At 52.1% G+C, this 15,299-nt stretch overlaps 5 protein-coding genes across 5 annotated transcripts in view; 1 reads left to right on the forward strand and 4 right to left on the reverse strand.

Annotated features, from left to right (window-relative positions):
* Positions 1–466, reverse strand: part of PV05_04102 (uncharacterized protein) — a gene marked incomplete at both ends in the record, with an annotated part of 1,479 nt that extends 1,013 nt beyond the window's left edge. Inside the window, one exon of the mRNA XM_013464797.1 lies at positions 47–466. Within this exon, the coding sequence (XP_013320251.1) occupies positions 47–466 (420 nt within the window). The remainder of the gene's footprint in view (positions 1–46) is intronic.
* Positions 467–1,971: 1,505 nt separating this feature from the next.
* PV05_04103 (uncharacterized protein) lies at positions 1,972–4,711 on the reverse strand. Its single transcript, XM_013464798.1, has 2 exons — positions 4,384–4,711; positions 1,972–4,331 (listed from the first exon to the last, which is right to left on the reverse strand). The coding sequence occupies exons 1-2, from the start codon at positions 4,397–4,399 to the stop codon at positions 3,730–3,732; spliced, it is 618 nt and encodes a 205-aa protein (XP_013320252.1). The 5' UTR covers positions 4,400–4,711; the 3' UTR covers positions 1,972–3,729.
* Positions 4,712–4,855: 144 nt separating this feature from the next.
* On the forward strand, positions 4,856–8,723 carry PV05_04104 (uncharacterized protein). The gene is made up of 2 exons (XM_013464799.1): positions 4,856–5,130; positions 5,187–8,723. The coding sequence occupies exons 1-2, from the start codon at positions 5,002–5,004 to the stop codon at positions 8,565–8,567; spliced, it is 3,510 nt and encodes a 1,169-aa protein (XP_013320253.1). The 5' UTR covers positions 4,856–5,001; the 3' UTR covers positions 8,568–8,723.
* Positions 8,621–10,256, reverse strand: PV05_04105 (uncharacterized protein). Its single transcript, XM_013464800.1, has 2 exons — positions 9,731–10,256; positions 8,621–9,587 (listed from the first exon to the last, which is right to left on the reverse strand). The coding sequence occupies exons 1-2, from the start codon at positions 9,896–9,898 to the stop codon at positions 8,949–8,951; spliced, it is 807 nt and encodes a 268-aa protein (XP_013320254.1). The 5' UTR covers positions 9,899–10,256; the 3' UTR covers positions 8,621–8,948.
* Positions 10,257–10,673: 417 nt separating this feature from the next.
* Positions 10,674–14,757, reverse strand: PV05_04106 (uncharacterized protein). Its single transcript, XM_013464801.1, has one exon. The coding sequence runs from the start codon at positions 14,229–14,231 to the stop codon at positions 11,463–11,465; it is 2,769 nt and encodes a 922-aa protein (XP_013320255.1). The 5' UTR covers positions 14,232–14,757; the 3' UTR covers positions 10,674–11,462.
* Between the last annotated feature and the right edge of the window lie 542 nt (positions 14,758–15,299).

Below are 15,299 nucleotides of genomic sequence, written 5' to 3' on the forward strand. Positions count from 1 at the left end.
AGTCACCCCATTGAGAAGCACTGGTAGTGGTAGTGGTTGGCTTCACGGTGGTAGTGCTTGAGGTCCAGTCACCCCATTGAGAAGCACTGGTAGTGGTAGTGGTTGGCTTCACGGTGGTAGTGCTTGAGGTCCAGTCACCCCATTGAGAAGCACTGGTAGAGGTAGTGGTTGGCTTCACGGTGGTCGTGCTCGAGGTCCAGTCACCCCATTGGGAAACGCTGGTGGTAGTTGTCTGTTGAGCTGGGGTGGTGGTGCTCGAGGTCCAGTCACTCCATTGGGTAGTTGTCTGTTGAGCTGCGGTAGTGGTTTGAGTAGTGGGAGCAACTGTGGTTGAGCTGGTCCAGTCACCCCAGGTCTCGCCTGCTGCGGAGGATGAACCACCAGCTTCTGACCCTTGACCACGAGGGAGGACGGCACCGAAGGCCGGTGCCAACACCGAGAGAAGAACGAGAGACTTGGCTGCCATGATGTTAGGCAGTATGGAGCGAATGTGCGGCAACTGTACGAAAGAAGAGAGGATGAAAGTTATGAAAGCAAGAGCGAATGCAACGTAAGAACTTGTCGAGAAGAAAAGTCGGCAATGGTGGCCTGCCTGTTTCCCTTATATTCCTCGAGCAGTGCCATGCTGAAATCGTCATCAGCATAGAACTGGAGGCTCAGTCGCGCCATCGTGGGCCATGCAGCGTCGTGGCGACTCACCCAGGCTTGCATTGCATTTTGTTGAGGGGTGTGGAACGTACTCCGCCTTGGTGGGCCATGTTGCTAAACTTCGTATAGACATCGGGTCAGATCGAAGACACGAGTGAACGATGTTCAGGCACAGTAACCTCAAGGATGGAAGGATCAGCACTTGTGGAGAGGCTGTTCGTCGAAGGGCCAAGAGACTTTGCATGTGTACCAGGAAAAGAAACTGTGTCTGACAGCCCCCAAAGTATTCAGCCTTCCTCTTTTTCGGGCTTTCCGTTCAGTTCTAGAGCCAGCCTCAATGCTCGGAGGCCTCGTCAATAGAAAGTCATCACAGTCCCAAGTTTAGAAATTGTTAGCACTCGACTCACCTCATCTTGTCTGCAAATAAATCGATATAGGCAGTACGGAAGGATGTGCTTGGAGCATCCTGAAGGCATCACTTGCAGTGATTTGGGTCAGACCACAATGGATCCAACGACACTTGCCTCGACATGAGTTCCCTTGGTAGTTCATGTTCCCAGCCGCCACAAACCGATGGATGTAGTTAGCACTCGCCGTGATGATGAGTATCGGATACCGGATGCCTTCGGGGTTTTTGGCTCGCGGGAGAGGCTTGTGAATAAGCCGACATACTGCCAGGCAGAGCCCGTGGCCATAAGCGAATAGTTCGTGATGGTAGACCTCCACCAGCCACAGGTTGTCTTACACAGCGAAGAACCAGCACTGGACCAGCAGCCGACAAGCTTTTCGGCACTGCCGCCATAGAGGCTAGCAAGCAGAATCCATGCAGTACTGGAAGTACAGATGCCATCAGGTAAGAAAACCTAGCCTGACGTCAAGTAAGCGGCTGGTATTCTGGGACAGGGTGGGCCTGATGAGGCCTGGCGGAGTCTGAGCCTCACATCGAGGACGACTCTATGGCAACGTGTCTTGAGACATGCATAAGAACTTAACGGTTCTAATGCAACGGTGACCGAGGAGCTCAACGTCATCCCTGCACGTCTTGAGGCACCCTCACCACCCTGTAAGAAAAGGTTCTTCCCCAGGTGGGGTTGGCGTGCATGCGGCAGGGTGAGGCAGGGCTCACCATATTCCTGCCCTCGCTCGGCCGTGTGGTTCCGTGGGTGTAAGACGCTGGTCGCAATTTTGGGAGCAGTCCCTCGCGAAAGACATGGTATTGTTAAGGAGATAGTGATTGCAATAATCATAGAAGCTTCGCAAGAGAGCAGTCTACGGACGTCGAGGTTGAAATTTTCCGCCGAGGGCTGCGCAAAAGTGCTCTGCGTCGCGGCAGCACACGGTGCCCTACGTGGTGCCTATTTTTGGAACTTGGCAAACTTGGTCAACCTCGTCAACGTGCCTCCTCCTCATCGTCGCCTCTTCGCAGAACTACAAAGTATGACCATGCCGCTATGCCGCCTCTTCCGTGGCCAACCACAAATATCTAACTTGATATGGTATATTACCTTTGACAACCTCATGTCAAGATGTACCTGCATTTTCATCTCCACCACCCATGATATGGCATACGCGTGCATACCAGCGCCGCCTCTGTGTTTCTTGGAAGAGTCGCCGTTGACTGTAGAATGCTCTAGTCGTGGAAAAGGTTTACTGATCAACAAGGACTGACCTATCACAGCAGCATTCATGGGAACATGACAGACCAGCCTTAGGACTTGGCTGTTGGTACTCGTCTGATTTGTGAATAAGTATGCGTGCGAGAGTACTTGATTTTGCCTGTGGGACGACCACGACGGCGTACCAACACCGTACCTACACACCAATGCAATTTTCCTTTGTATATCGGTAAGCCTTCGGACCCATATGGCCCTCGCCTGCTAGGTTAAGTGGCTGGATCCCAAAGGATGCTCTCAGGTACTTGGCCAAACAGCTGCACATTCTGGTCCAGTCTGCAGCAAGGATTCTTCACCCGTGAGAATCGGGGCATAGTCTTATGCATTCCTCATTCGACTTTGTTTTCCAAGTGGTGGGGCTGACGTCCACAGATATCCCGCGCTTATAAGCATCTTGTCTCACATAGTCAAACGGGAAGGATGAGTATCTCCCAGGCGATCGCAAACAAACAGCATTCTGGGTGCCGGAATCCCGCCGATGCTGTAATTGTGTTGAGAACATCGAAATGTGGAAGACTTGAGCTCTAAGGAAAGCCGAATTCCCATGCCTACGGTTCCATGCGCTTGTGACTCTTGTGGAGCGACACCCTTGGCGCTGTAATACCCAGCTTGTTCACAAGTTGCTCGCTGACCCCGTCGAGTCGAGTATGGTGGAGGAGAGGAGTGTGTCACTCCACGCACTGCTTAGACGGCAACCACGGCATCGATCAGGCATACGCAATATTTGGACCATTTTGCGCGATGCTGCCAATTGGCAGAGTGAAATGGGCTCGACGAGTAAAAAGACCGAGACGTCCGGTAAGCAGATACAATCAGTCTGTCTATGGCCCTGTCGCATCTATTGAGAATCTTCTTGTTCAGAAAGACCTCGTTGTGTTTCCAGTGTCCGAGGCAAGGACTGCTGGGCCAAGTGTCCAGGGTCCTACTTCTGCCTGGACAATCGAATAGGCCGGGCAGCTAGCCAGTGACTCCATTATGAGACGAATCGAAAATTGTCAGATCTGTTGCAGTGATGTACCCATCCGACTGTTTGCCATTTCCACCACTAGGGTGAAAGCGCCGTCTCTTTTGCCGGACTTACTTCAATTAGACCGGGCGGTAATCAGCAACCACGGGTGATGTAACGTCAAGCCAAAAAGCATTTTCTTGCAACTTCCATGCTGCGTGGCTGCTCCTTTGGTCGCGAGCGTGTAACGGTCCTTAGCCGAGAAGAGACAGATTGGTTGGCTTGTACGTGAGCTCTTCAGTGCTGTCTTGTCGAATGATTCTTCCCTGCGTCCATCGCACCAGAGTTCACCTAACACATTTTACTGACATAAACAAGTCTTCCTCTCATGCAGTATTTCCGTAGGCTGTGGTATACCGGTAGCGGTGAAAGTCTCCGGAATTTGTTGTTGGATTGTTCTCATCATGCGTAGAGCCCGTCCCATTCCTCCTCTTCATCCTCAGGTGCAGCGTCCTTTTTAATGTCGTCCAACAGCCTCTGTTTCCGATCCCGTTCCCGCTGCGCGAGGTCAACTCTGTCCAGTGGACAAGTGCCATTCAACAGAAGCCATGGTCTGACACATTCAAGATCAAAGATGTGAGTAGAATGGCAGGGCAGCCTGACCAGTAGCGGATGTGGATCTTCTACGAATGGATTGCCACAGATTGGACAATCAGCGTCCTTGCCGACAGTCTTGATATTGACGCGATCCAAAGCTGCAATGTATTCCTCGTCCACTCCTTTGACTTCTCGAGGTGGATGCTCCGCAGAGCTCATCAACGTTTCGATCAAATCTCCAAGCAAATCCGAGTCGGCATTCTCATTGTCTCTTTGCATCAATTGGAATGCTTCTGCTAACGAGCGATAAGCAGCCGACACATCTTCGGGAAGAGGAACAGCATCTGCACGCGCTCGGCTTTCTGGTCGATCAGGAGTGATTTCAACAATAAGGCTCAGGAAAGAGGAGAGGTCTGGTCTGCGTGGATGGCTCTGTGCATGACTGGGTGAGTCAGTAGCATGCTCAGCTAAACGTAGTCAGTCCATAGCTGCAGATTGAGGATGGACAAAGGGTCTCACTCTCGTAGCTTGCCATTGTGATAACCTCGAAAGGCTCTTCAATTCAACTGTTGGATACGACGACCACAGGAGGACAGCTATGAAAGGATTCTCAAGTACACGGAGAGAAGCCTTCAGAAGAACTCGTAGGAGGAGCAGGAAGGAGAATAAGTGAAGATCAACTCAGGCACACATTGATGGCGTGGCACGAGAACGCGGCTTGGTTATGGCAGACTATGGCAAGCTGAAGATCCGGAGAAACGCGTCCAAAAAAGCTTCTGAGTCTCTCGGGCATCTGGTGCCTCTACCACGCGTAGTAGACGAAGCAATGGTAGCCCGTGAAATGATGTCTACTGTCTACCGTTCGCATGTGGTCTGAGCTGAGTGAGATGGAAGAGAAGTGCAGCGCAGCGCAGCGCAGCGCAGCCAATGGAAAGACCGGGAAGAATGAGCCACAAGCTTCAGCCACGATGGACTTCATGTTGACTTCTTAACCCATCACCAGTGCACCAATCTTCCTGAACAGTGATAGGACAAAACCAGGAGCAATTGACCGTCTTTGGGCTTTGCCATAATCGAGTGCTCATGATGCTTCGTCCTCCAGCTCGATGATTCCTCCATCAGATCACCTATGCGCCCATGGAGGCCGATTGGGATGAAATCACTCGCATCGCGGTGCCTTCGTCGGGACTGCATGCAATTCCTACCCCTGCCAGTGCGGTGGTCTTTGACGATCAACAGGAATTGTTATGGGTCGGCAATGATCAGGTATGTCTTGGTGATGGCGAAATTCGCATACAGCAAACTCACCCAAGAAACTCCAGGGACGAGTCACATCTTTCTATGGCCCGGAACTGCAACGTTATGTCTCGGTCAAAGCTCATCTGGGCGAAGGTCCAGTCAAACAACTCCTAGTCCACGACAAAGGCATTGTGTCACTCTCAGCCTCTAGCATCCACTTTGTCACCCGAAGAGGTTTGACACAATGGCACATCTCACATCGACTCATGAGCGACCTACGATGTATGGCTTTTGTGGCTGCCAACAATCTCATTCTAGTAGCTGGGTGCCAGAGCACTTTCTTCATCATCGACGTCGACAAAGGTCAAATCGTATCCGAAAATACCGCCCAAGCCAAATACACCATTATGAGAAAAAGTCGGCATATCTGTGCTGCAACCGATGATGGGCATGTTCACATCCTCAGCCCGGCGGATTATTCCGTCCTCAAAAAGTGGAAGGCTCATTCAACTGCGATCAACGATATGGATGCTCGCAATGATTTCTTGGTAACTTGTGGCTTTTCAGTTCGACAGTTGGGTGTACCTATCGTGGACCCTCTGGCCAATGTCTACGATTTGAAGACACTCACGTCGCTGCCACCGATCCCGTTTCATGCGGGTGCTGCATATGTACGTTTGCATCCGAAGCTACAAACAACGAGCTTTGTCGCCTCGCAAACGGGCCAAATGCAGGTTGTAGATCTGATGAATCCAGTGAATGTGATGCTCAAACAAGCAAACGTACAGTTCATGCTTGGCATGGAAATCGCATCATCTGGAGATGCTGTGATTGTCACAGACTCCAATGGCCTGCTATATCTTTGGGGTTCGCCGTCGAAGGTGAGGTTCAACAACATCAGCAAAGAGACCGAATTCGCAGACCCACCTCCGCAGCAGATTCCCCATGTCGATTGGAATGATGCACCATTGAACACGATTGGAATGCCATATTATACCGAACCTTTACTGTCGGCGTGGCCTAGCCATATGGTGTTTGAGGTTGGATCGCCGCCCCCACCTGTCGAGCCATCGTTGCTTTTCCATACGCAAACGGCTGAAATGGGCCACTATGCGCCAAACCTGAATCCTCGGAAACTCCATCGCTACCAGGTTGAAGATACCAGATCAGGTCATGTACCAACGTCCATTGCAGTTCCCAAGTTCTTGAGCGAGAAAGCCAAGGATACTATATCGAACGGCAATGGTAGGAAATTGTCTGACGCAGCTGAAGCGCTGGCTGGTGTCTCGCTGAACGGTCGAGCCCAGACTGATGAGGAGCGAATGCTCAAGTATAGTAACGTGGAGATCAAATACAGCAGATTCGGTGTCGATGACTTTGACTTCCGGTTCTACAACAAAACACCCTATTCCGGACTGGAGACACACATTGCGAACTCATTTGTCAACTCTCTTCTACAACTCTATAGGTTCGTTCCTTTGGTTCGAAATGTCGCCATCCAGCACGCGGCCACATCATGTGTTGCAGCCAATTGCCTGCTTTGCGAGTTTGGCTTCTTGTTCGATATGTTGGAAAAGGCCAAGGGGCAGAACTGCCAGGCAACCAACCTTCTCCGGGCTTTCGGAGCATCGCGAGAAGCTGCAAATCTCAGTCTCTTTGAGCATTTGTCCTTGGCTAATGGAACTCCATTGTCCACAACAGTTCAAGCAGTGAATCGATTCTTTCTGAAGCAGGTCGCACATGACTACGTCACCATGGCTGGGAGTAGCGGAGGCATTGACGAGGTCCTTGCAAGCAATGCATTCGAATCCATACGTTGCATGTATTGCAACAATGAGACCACCAAACCCGCCAGCACTTATGTGCATGACTTGATCTACCCGCAAATCGATTCGAAGCACTCGATGAGATACCTTAAGTTCTCATCCATTCTCAAGACCACCATTGAACGAGAAGCAAAGAATCGAGGTTGGTGCAGCAGATGTCGAAGATATCAACAGCTTGCAATCAGGAAAACTGTTCGTCAACTACCCTTTGTGCTGATGATCAACGCGGCACTGGGTAGCAATGGTACGATGCGTGCACTCTGGGAAACACCAGGCTGGCTTCCATCGGAGATTGGTATCATTATCCAAGATCGAAATGTGTACGTGTTTGAAGGCTCCGATCTTGCTCTACATCTACGCAACAAGTCTCCGAACCTGGTGGTCTATGAGCTGGTCGGCTTCGTGGCTGAAATAGATACCAGTGAGAGGCATCAACCACACCTTGTCAGCATGGTCAATGTCGAGGTTTCGAGCGGTGCACCAGAATCTTCCCATACCCACAAAGTATTCCCAAATTGGCATCTGTTCAACGACTTTTTGGTGACACCAGTCGACCCTAGAGAGGCACTGCATTTCAGCAAAAATTGGAAGATACCAAGCGTAATTGCTTATCAAGTCAAGAGTGCACACGGGAAGCTCGATCATACGTGGAAGGAGACTCTCGATACTACTCTCCTGTATCAACATTATAGCATCAATGGGCGCTATCCTACTGATGAATGCAAGATTCTAACACCAGAGGAACACCCACAGAAAGGAACTCCCATTGCGCTCGACACAGAATTCGTCGAGCTAGAAAAGGCCGAGATCAATGTCAAGGCCGATGGCACACAAGAGACCATTCGGCCTGCCAGATCCGGCCTTGCACGAGTCAGTGTGATACGAGGCCAAGGAGAGGAAGAGGGACTTCCGTTCATCGACGATTACATAACCATCTACGAACCTGTTGTGGACTACAAAACACAATATTCCGGGATCCGACCAGGCGATCTCGACCCGCAATCATCTCAACATAACCTCGTTCCGCTCAAAGTTGCATACAAGAAATTATGGATTTTGTTAAACCTGGGCTGCGTCTTCGTCGGACACGGGTTGGCGTCGGATTTCCGCAAAGCCAATATCCATGTCCCCAAGTCGCAAACAGTCGACACGCAGTATTTGTACCTCGCACCAGGCAAGAACCGACGGTTTTCTCTACGATATCTGGCGTGGGCTGTGTTTAAGGAATACATTCAAGAAGAGACCTCAGAGGATGCTCAAGTCGACGGACACGACAGCATCGAAGACGCTCGCATGGCACTGAGACTATGGCGCAAATTCCAGGAATACGAAGATGCAGGGATCGTCGAGCAGATGATTGAAGATATCTACCGCAAAGGCACAAAGTTCGGATGGAAACCTCCTTCGAGAAGCATCGGAGGGACCTTATTACCCGACGGGATTGGGACTGGAGCAGCTAACAGCGCGGTTCCGAGTGGAAGAAATACTCCAGATTTGATGTCGACTCCCACTCTGTTGCCGACGTCACCACCTGTGCCGAAGACCAGTGGAAGCACGGGAGCATTCAAGTTGAATGCAGCAGGGGCTGGAGCTTTTGTACCAGGGAATGGGATCGTCAAGGAGAGTCCGCTGCGTTGAATTGCAAGGGCTCAGGAAGGGACATTGAAGTTGAGAAAGGTGCTTTAGGTCACTGTGCTTTGATTTTTTGCTGTGGCATTGTTTCTCATCGAAAATCAGAACCAAATTATTGATCAACGTTCAGTGGTATATTGCTCCATGAATTGCAATTGAAACGCCATCGCTATGCATCTCATCTTGGTCGTTAAAACATACGTATATACAGTCATATCATACCTAGTCCAAGACCATCGGACCTCTGTTATATATCGACACGTCCGACCTGGCATTCCGACATATCGACACTTTTCCTCCTGTTCACTACTTATGAGCAAGTTAGATGACTTCCATCTAGTAAGACTGGCCTCGCTATATCATGACCGGGTGTACTCGGTAAGCCGTTCATCTCTGCGGTCCGTATCCATAACCATTGTTCGCGTAACTTTGCGGTGCGAATCGATCGTAATTGGTGCCAAAATGGTCCATCCTGACCTGACCATGAGTAGCATTCCCACTATAATCCGAAGCCGAATGCGTCGGTGCGGGCCTGTACGTCGGCCGCGTGCTGGCGTAGTCTGGGACTCCGTAGGGCACATTGTCTTGAGAATGCGAGTGCGAATGCGAATGCAGTGAGGAGGTGGTCGAGTTGCGATCATCGAGGTTGTCCAACTTGACGTCCCGCTCACCGGGGCCCGAGTCCATCATCTTGTTGTAGCGGCCCAGGGCGGTTTGGCGGCGGCGGCTGCGGATGTCCAGAACGATCAGGGCGACTTGGGCGAGCCAGCCGAACACGCTGAACGAGTACAGAGCCTTGTACGTGCGGCAGACCATCATGCCGTCGTCGCTGGCCCAGTTGGAGCGGCTGCACGAGTGGCCCAGCGCGCCGTACATGTTCCAGGTGAGCAGGGCGAGGCCGACGGTCCAGACCAGCAGGATGAGGACGTTGGAGAACAGGTTCACCAGCGGGTTCAGGAAGGCGCAGGAGTAGACCAGTTGGGTGACGAGGAGGGCGAGGATGGAGAGGAGGGTTCCTAGGAGGATCTGTTACGTGGTTCCATTAGTCAGTCAATCGATTCAATTCGGATCATGTCTACGAAGGGGAGAGAAGGGGGAGAGGATTGTTCTTCCTTGAGCCGGACAAAGATAGGGTGAGAAGGGAAATGGGTTGGTGGTTGGTAACGTACGACAATAAAGGTCCAAGGTAACTTGAAGCCGTCATGTTTGAGCTGGATGCAGAAGTATGTCAGGATGCCGGAGACAATGACTGCGCTGATGAAGGCGATGGCCCGGATGATGTGGAAGGCCAGGCGTGGGTAGACTTGTGGTCGACTGCGCATTTTGGTTGATGGCATATTGAAAGGAAAGGAAGACACGGTGAAGGCCGGTCGATATACGGAATCGTGGTTGCTGGGTAAAGGGGGGCTGGTACTGGTGGTGGTTTCGCAAGCTCAGACAGTGTGAGCGTCGTACGCAGTTCGTGAGTGGTGGGGATTCTTGGTGTTTCAAAAGAACGGGCTTGCGACGCTCGATGTATGGAATGATTGGAAATGCTTTCGACAGAACCGACTTTGGGAAAATGAGCGGGTTGGGATATGGAGTAGTACAACAGCAGCGAAAGGAGGGAGAGAGGAACGAATGAATTGGTCTACAACGAGATGTGCGAAGTGAATGGTAAGGAGTACACGATGAAGAGGATGAGGCAGCCCTGAGCCCTGAGCTGCGGGTTTTCAGGCCTTGGGACGACGCCATCATAGGCTAAAAAGAGAAGCGCGAGAGGCTGAAGGGACGAAAATAGAGTCTTGGATCTGCCAGCCACGAAGAACCAAGCGCCAATCATGCGCCCAAAGGCTGCATCTTGTGGGCCTGATGAGCCCCGAACAGCGATCGCGCAGGGCACCTGCAGGGGTCAGGGACACTTGGACTTAAGTTAAGGTCGGGGCACGTCGGGCTTCCCCAGGTCCGACGTGATTTCATTTTTACACCTATCAGACACCAATGGCCGTGGCCATGGCTACCTACTGTAGGTACCTACCACACCCACCTACATAGCAGAGGTACATACTCGTACTGTAGGCTAGGGGAAGATCTGTCCAGACGACGCGCAAGGATCTAACTCAACCACCCATACGGAGTAGTAACAACATATATCTTCGGGTGAGACTGCCCGCTATAGGATCACAATCTATTTGCAACTGCCTGTCTGTCCAACAGCCTTATCCTGCTTTGTGCATCATGGTCTCTAGTCTGCCATAATCCGTGTCTTGCTCTACCCACCGGTCCCATGCCATCCATATATGGACCTGTGTCCCGTATACCTTGTCACGGTGTAGACAGTGTGTATTTCGACTCCCTTTTACCCAACAGAACAGACCGAAGTAGAGATCATGCAACAGCCGAGCCTCTTATGCGCAGACTCCAGAAGACAAGAACGTGTGTTAAAACGGGGAGATGAGACGCAGCCACCCAATACTCCGTATAAACGTATACGCATTCCTATGGCAGCTGACTGATTCGAAGCGATGAAACAGATGACTTAGGCTCCGTCTGCCTTGTCGTTGCCACAATCATCTGCCCGCACTCAACAGCTTGGTAGCATCAATGATGCCTCTCGCGCCTATTCCATCAATCAGCGGGCAGCCCATCAACAAGTTATAAGAGCCATATCCATCTCGGCTGAAACGCTCAGAAAAGCCCACCCGTGCCAGGATAATCATCATCCCGGTCAAGACAAGCCAGAAGCGACAATCGTAAACAAAATGCACAGTTTGAATTCCCACCATATAGAACGCCGTCGATAGATCAATGAACTCCTACAGAGCCGCTCTATTCCCTTGTGCCGAACCGAGTCGCTGTTATCGAAGATAGTGGTCATAAAAGTTGTATTGCGTTTCCCTTTGGAGAGGGCGATGTCACCCATCATCTCCCACTAGAACCTGGCTGATCAGGTTTGCCGGCGGTATTGAAGTCGCTCCTTTCCATGGCAAAAGGCAGGAATTCATCCTCATCGAATCGATTCTCCGGTCGACTTCCGCTTCGTCTGCCACCTCTACCCCAGGATCCACTGGTGCTGCTGTCCACCTGCTCAGCACTCGCCCCCGTTCCCCCGAAGCTCGACCCCGATCCTTGCGCAGCCGCAACGCCTCGACCAAGGCCTCCTCGAGCACCTCTGGAACGGTACATGTTCGCCGAAGACCGTCCTGAAGCAGGCTCGGAACCACCACAATCTGTAGTCATCATTGCAAGTCCAGAAGGACGATGGACCTGGGAGCCTCGATCAAGCGCTCTAGAGGGGTTCGGCTGCTGTCTGTCTTGGAGCTCGGTCGGCTCATCAGCATCATCTTGTCGAGCAGATTCTCGTCGATGACCTCTTCGATCGGCTCCCATGCTATGGCTTCGCATCCCATATAAGTCAGCAATGTCTTCGTCCGAGCTTAGAGGCCGTCGTTGAGCCGAACTAGAACGCTGATAGCCAGGCAGGAATGATCTTGGCGAGTTTGGTATATCGATCGCAGGGACATTGGCAGTGGACCGAGCCTGTGCAGTCTCTTCCGTAGGAGCTTCAGAGGGTGATGGTGGTTCTTCCACAGTCAGATGATGCGTTGTGTCCGTGTCATCGTGGCTATAAGCAGCACTGAGGCGAGACGGAGCAAATGGAGTATGAGGTGTATGCGGCGAAATGGGCTTTCCCGGAGACGATGACGTCGACATAGAAGTCCCTGCTACCATGGGAGGAACACCGGATAGTTGTCGACTGGAAGACGCAGACGACCGCTGCAACATCATTGAGGAAGACATGGAATCGGATAATACAGCATTCGAGTCTCGCATTCTGTGAAAGCGGTTGAGAGCTGCAGCAGTCCGTCTCGTGTTAGCTTCGGCGGCGGCGGACGATGCGGGCACCAGAAGATCCTTTTGCAGCTCCAACATCTTCAGGAAATCCGAAATGTTTTCGCCGTCATCCGCTGTTACTGAACTCGAACTTCCACCACCAGTTGTTGCTTCAGCCATTAGTCCTGAACCCGGCTGAGCTGAAGACGTTGCACTGGCCCTGCCACTACTGGTTTGGTCATCATCTGTACGGACGGTTGTTCCTCCCGAGGACAATCGAGCCCGTCGATGACTGAAACTGCTACTGTACCTGGTCGGAGCTGGTTTTGGCGGGCTTGAAGTCGAAGAGGCGACCGCATGCTCTGACGCGAGTGATGCCGTTCTCCTCCCAGCCGCTGCAGCCGCAGTTGGCGGTGGTATACCTTCTTCCGTCAGAGAGCCCAGCGTAGGAGCTCTGACGACATGCGTTCGGGGGGATGATGCTAGAGGCGATGACCCTAAAGGCGAAGCCGACAACGTCGGTGTCTTGAAGGGTTGGACGGAAAAGGAGCTCCGTCGGTTAGCTGCCACAGCACGAAGCGAGTTGCGCGAGCTCTGCGAGGCGGTATGGGTATGCATGGACGGTCTCGCTGGTTCCGGAGTAGGGGGCGAGCTGGCATTGAACTCCTGAGCATTCCGCAGTGCTGATATCGGACTGGTTCCCGTGCCAATTCCTGCTTGATGGAAGGTTGACAAGCTGCCGTATGCAAGTCCAAGTTCAGGTCGCTCCAATAGATTCTGACGTCGGTCATTAGGTAGAGACCCGATTTCAGCTCGGGAGCGTTTATCACTAGGGAGGGACGGTCTAAAAAGTTCGTCATCAGCTCCCAAGAATCTTGAACTGAGCAGCTCCTCCGAGTCATCTATCCGGAAGTCGCAATTCTGTCGATATTCTACCTTTATCGAGAAAGGACCGGCAGGGGAGTCTGTCGGACCGAAATCGTAAGTTGTCAAGACATCGGCGTTGCTATCAAAGAGTCGAAGGTTGAGATTGTCTGACCGAGATAAGCTGCTGAGACGAGCCCCGTTGATCAGACGGTAACCCAGCTTCAATGCCATATGCGACCGGCCATTCCCGATCTTCCTTGACAGTTTCCAAGCAGGCAGGAAATTACTGTAGGTGTACAGGGACCGGAAGAGGACGATACTCTTTTTGTAAACCAAAGGCAGCAGCGTGGCCAAATCCGGGGGCATTGGAGCCGTGGCATCACCCAGTTCTACCGTCCATCTCTCCAGAAGAACCTCGTTTGTATCAGCGCTTCGGGGATGACTTGATCGAGAAGTGCTGTGAGCGGAGGACAAGGTATTCTGCACATCCCATCTCTTCCCATCTTCGTCCACAATCACCAATCTTTGACCTTGTTGTAGGGGCTCGGTCGTGAGAAATATCTCGATTACTAGCGGTGGAGGCCGGTTGTCTTCAACATCGCAGGCCTTCCACCTCCTGATGTCGTCCTTGTACTCTTCCGTCTCTTCTACATCGAGGTTGAACCAGCGATTGATCCTCCTTGTGTCTGTCTTTTGGGAGTAAGCTGGTGATAGCTCGACTCGGGAATGAAGAATGATCAAGGCGGCCTTGGTGTGAAAGTTCTGGACGACCTGGTTGAGTCGCTGCATCTGGCCAGCGGTATTGTCCGCAGGTTGGTCTTGCCGTGCAGCAGCGAAGTCCTCCGACGACCCGGAACCCTGAGTGAGAGGAGAATTTGTTCTAAATGCCTGGCCGTCTCGATCTCTCGGGTTGTTCGTGCGGGTAGGGTTTGTCTGTTCTGAGTTTGCGGGGGACGCCGAGGCGGGCGGAGGGCGAGGGTGCTGATGCATGGCGTCGACAAAAACTGATAAGTGGAAGATGACGGGAGCAAATATGCAGTGCCTGGCTTAGCCGTGAAGAGCTGGTTGGTGAATAGCGACTATCCGATCGCCATCCATGCTTTGATAGCCCACAAATTGTGCAGTGGTTTGACGGGCAACGATTCGGTGGAGGGCGGTTTAAGACATTCGAGGCAGAGGAACGTTGTAAGGTTTCTGGCTAGGTTTTTGGGTAGCAGTGGATCAGAGGTGGATTAGGTAGACGAAGGAGTCATGGTTGCGGCGCAGGAGTTTATCAGCGAGATGTTGAGACGTGCGGTTCAGTGTGGTCTCGAGTCGCAGGCATATGACGGGAGCTGCATGTGATTGGAGGTTCAGGTCACGCCCTGGTAGAATGTGGTAGTGTGTGGAGAGGAATCGTCAAGCTGTGGTGGTCGTGTGGGTTGGGAGAAGGCCAGGCAGCGATGGGCGGCGGACCAGGTTGATGATGGATGGATGAGTTAGAGAAGGCGGGAAGCGAAGAGTCACTGAATGATTGATTGCATGAAATGATGTGAAATGGATGATATCGAAACGACGGATACAAGAGCAGCAAGAGAATGGTTAGCCCACTAGCCCCCTCGAGGCCCCGACCGATGATTCTGCAATTGTGAGTGGCTTGGTCGAGGCGAGGTGGAGCGGACAGGTGCATGCAGCCGGTGAGCTCGACAAGCCTACCTGGCACCCACCTAGCACCTCCGAGCTACCTGGCAAGCTGGCTTAGGTGCCTGGTAGGTAGGCAAGACGTGGTGAGTACGGACACCTAAGGACAGCAACATCCCTTCTGTCGGCCCTTGCTTCATACCTACCACGTAGCAGTAGACCATCAGTAGACCATCCATACGCCGTACGGACTGCTGACTAGGCACTGACTACGACTGGGCCTGCGTCAACATTTGCATCATGGGCGCAGGCACGACATCAGCTAAACAGATACGGAGTAGATAATAAATGGTGGATCGAGAGTCGTATGATGGCCGGATAGGCTGCCTCAACACAACACCTGTTGCTCCTTTGACTCCTTAGTCTCCCACTTCTAAC

The sequence above is a fragment of the Exophiala xenobiotica genome (genome assembly GCF_000835505.1).
Source record: "Exophiala xenobiotica strain CBS 118157 unplaced genomic scaffold supercont1.2, whole genome shotgun sequence".
Taxonomy (NCBI): domain Eukaryota; kingdom Fungi; phylum Ascomycota; class Eurotiomycetes; order Chaetothyriales; family Herpotrichiellaceae; genus Exophiala; species Exophiala xenobiotica.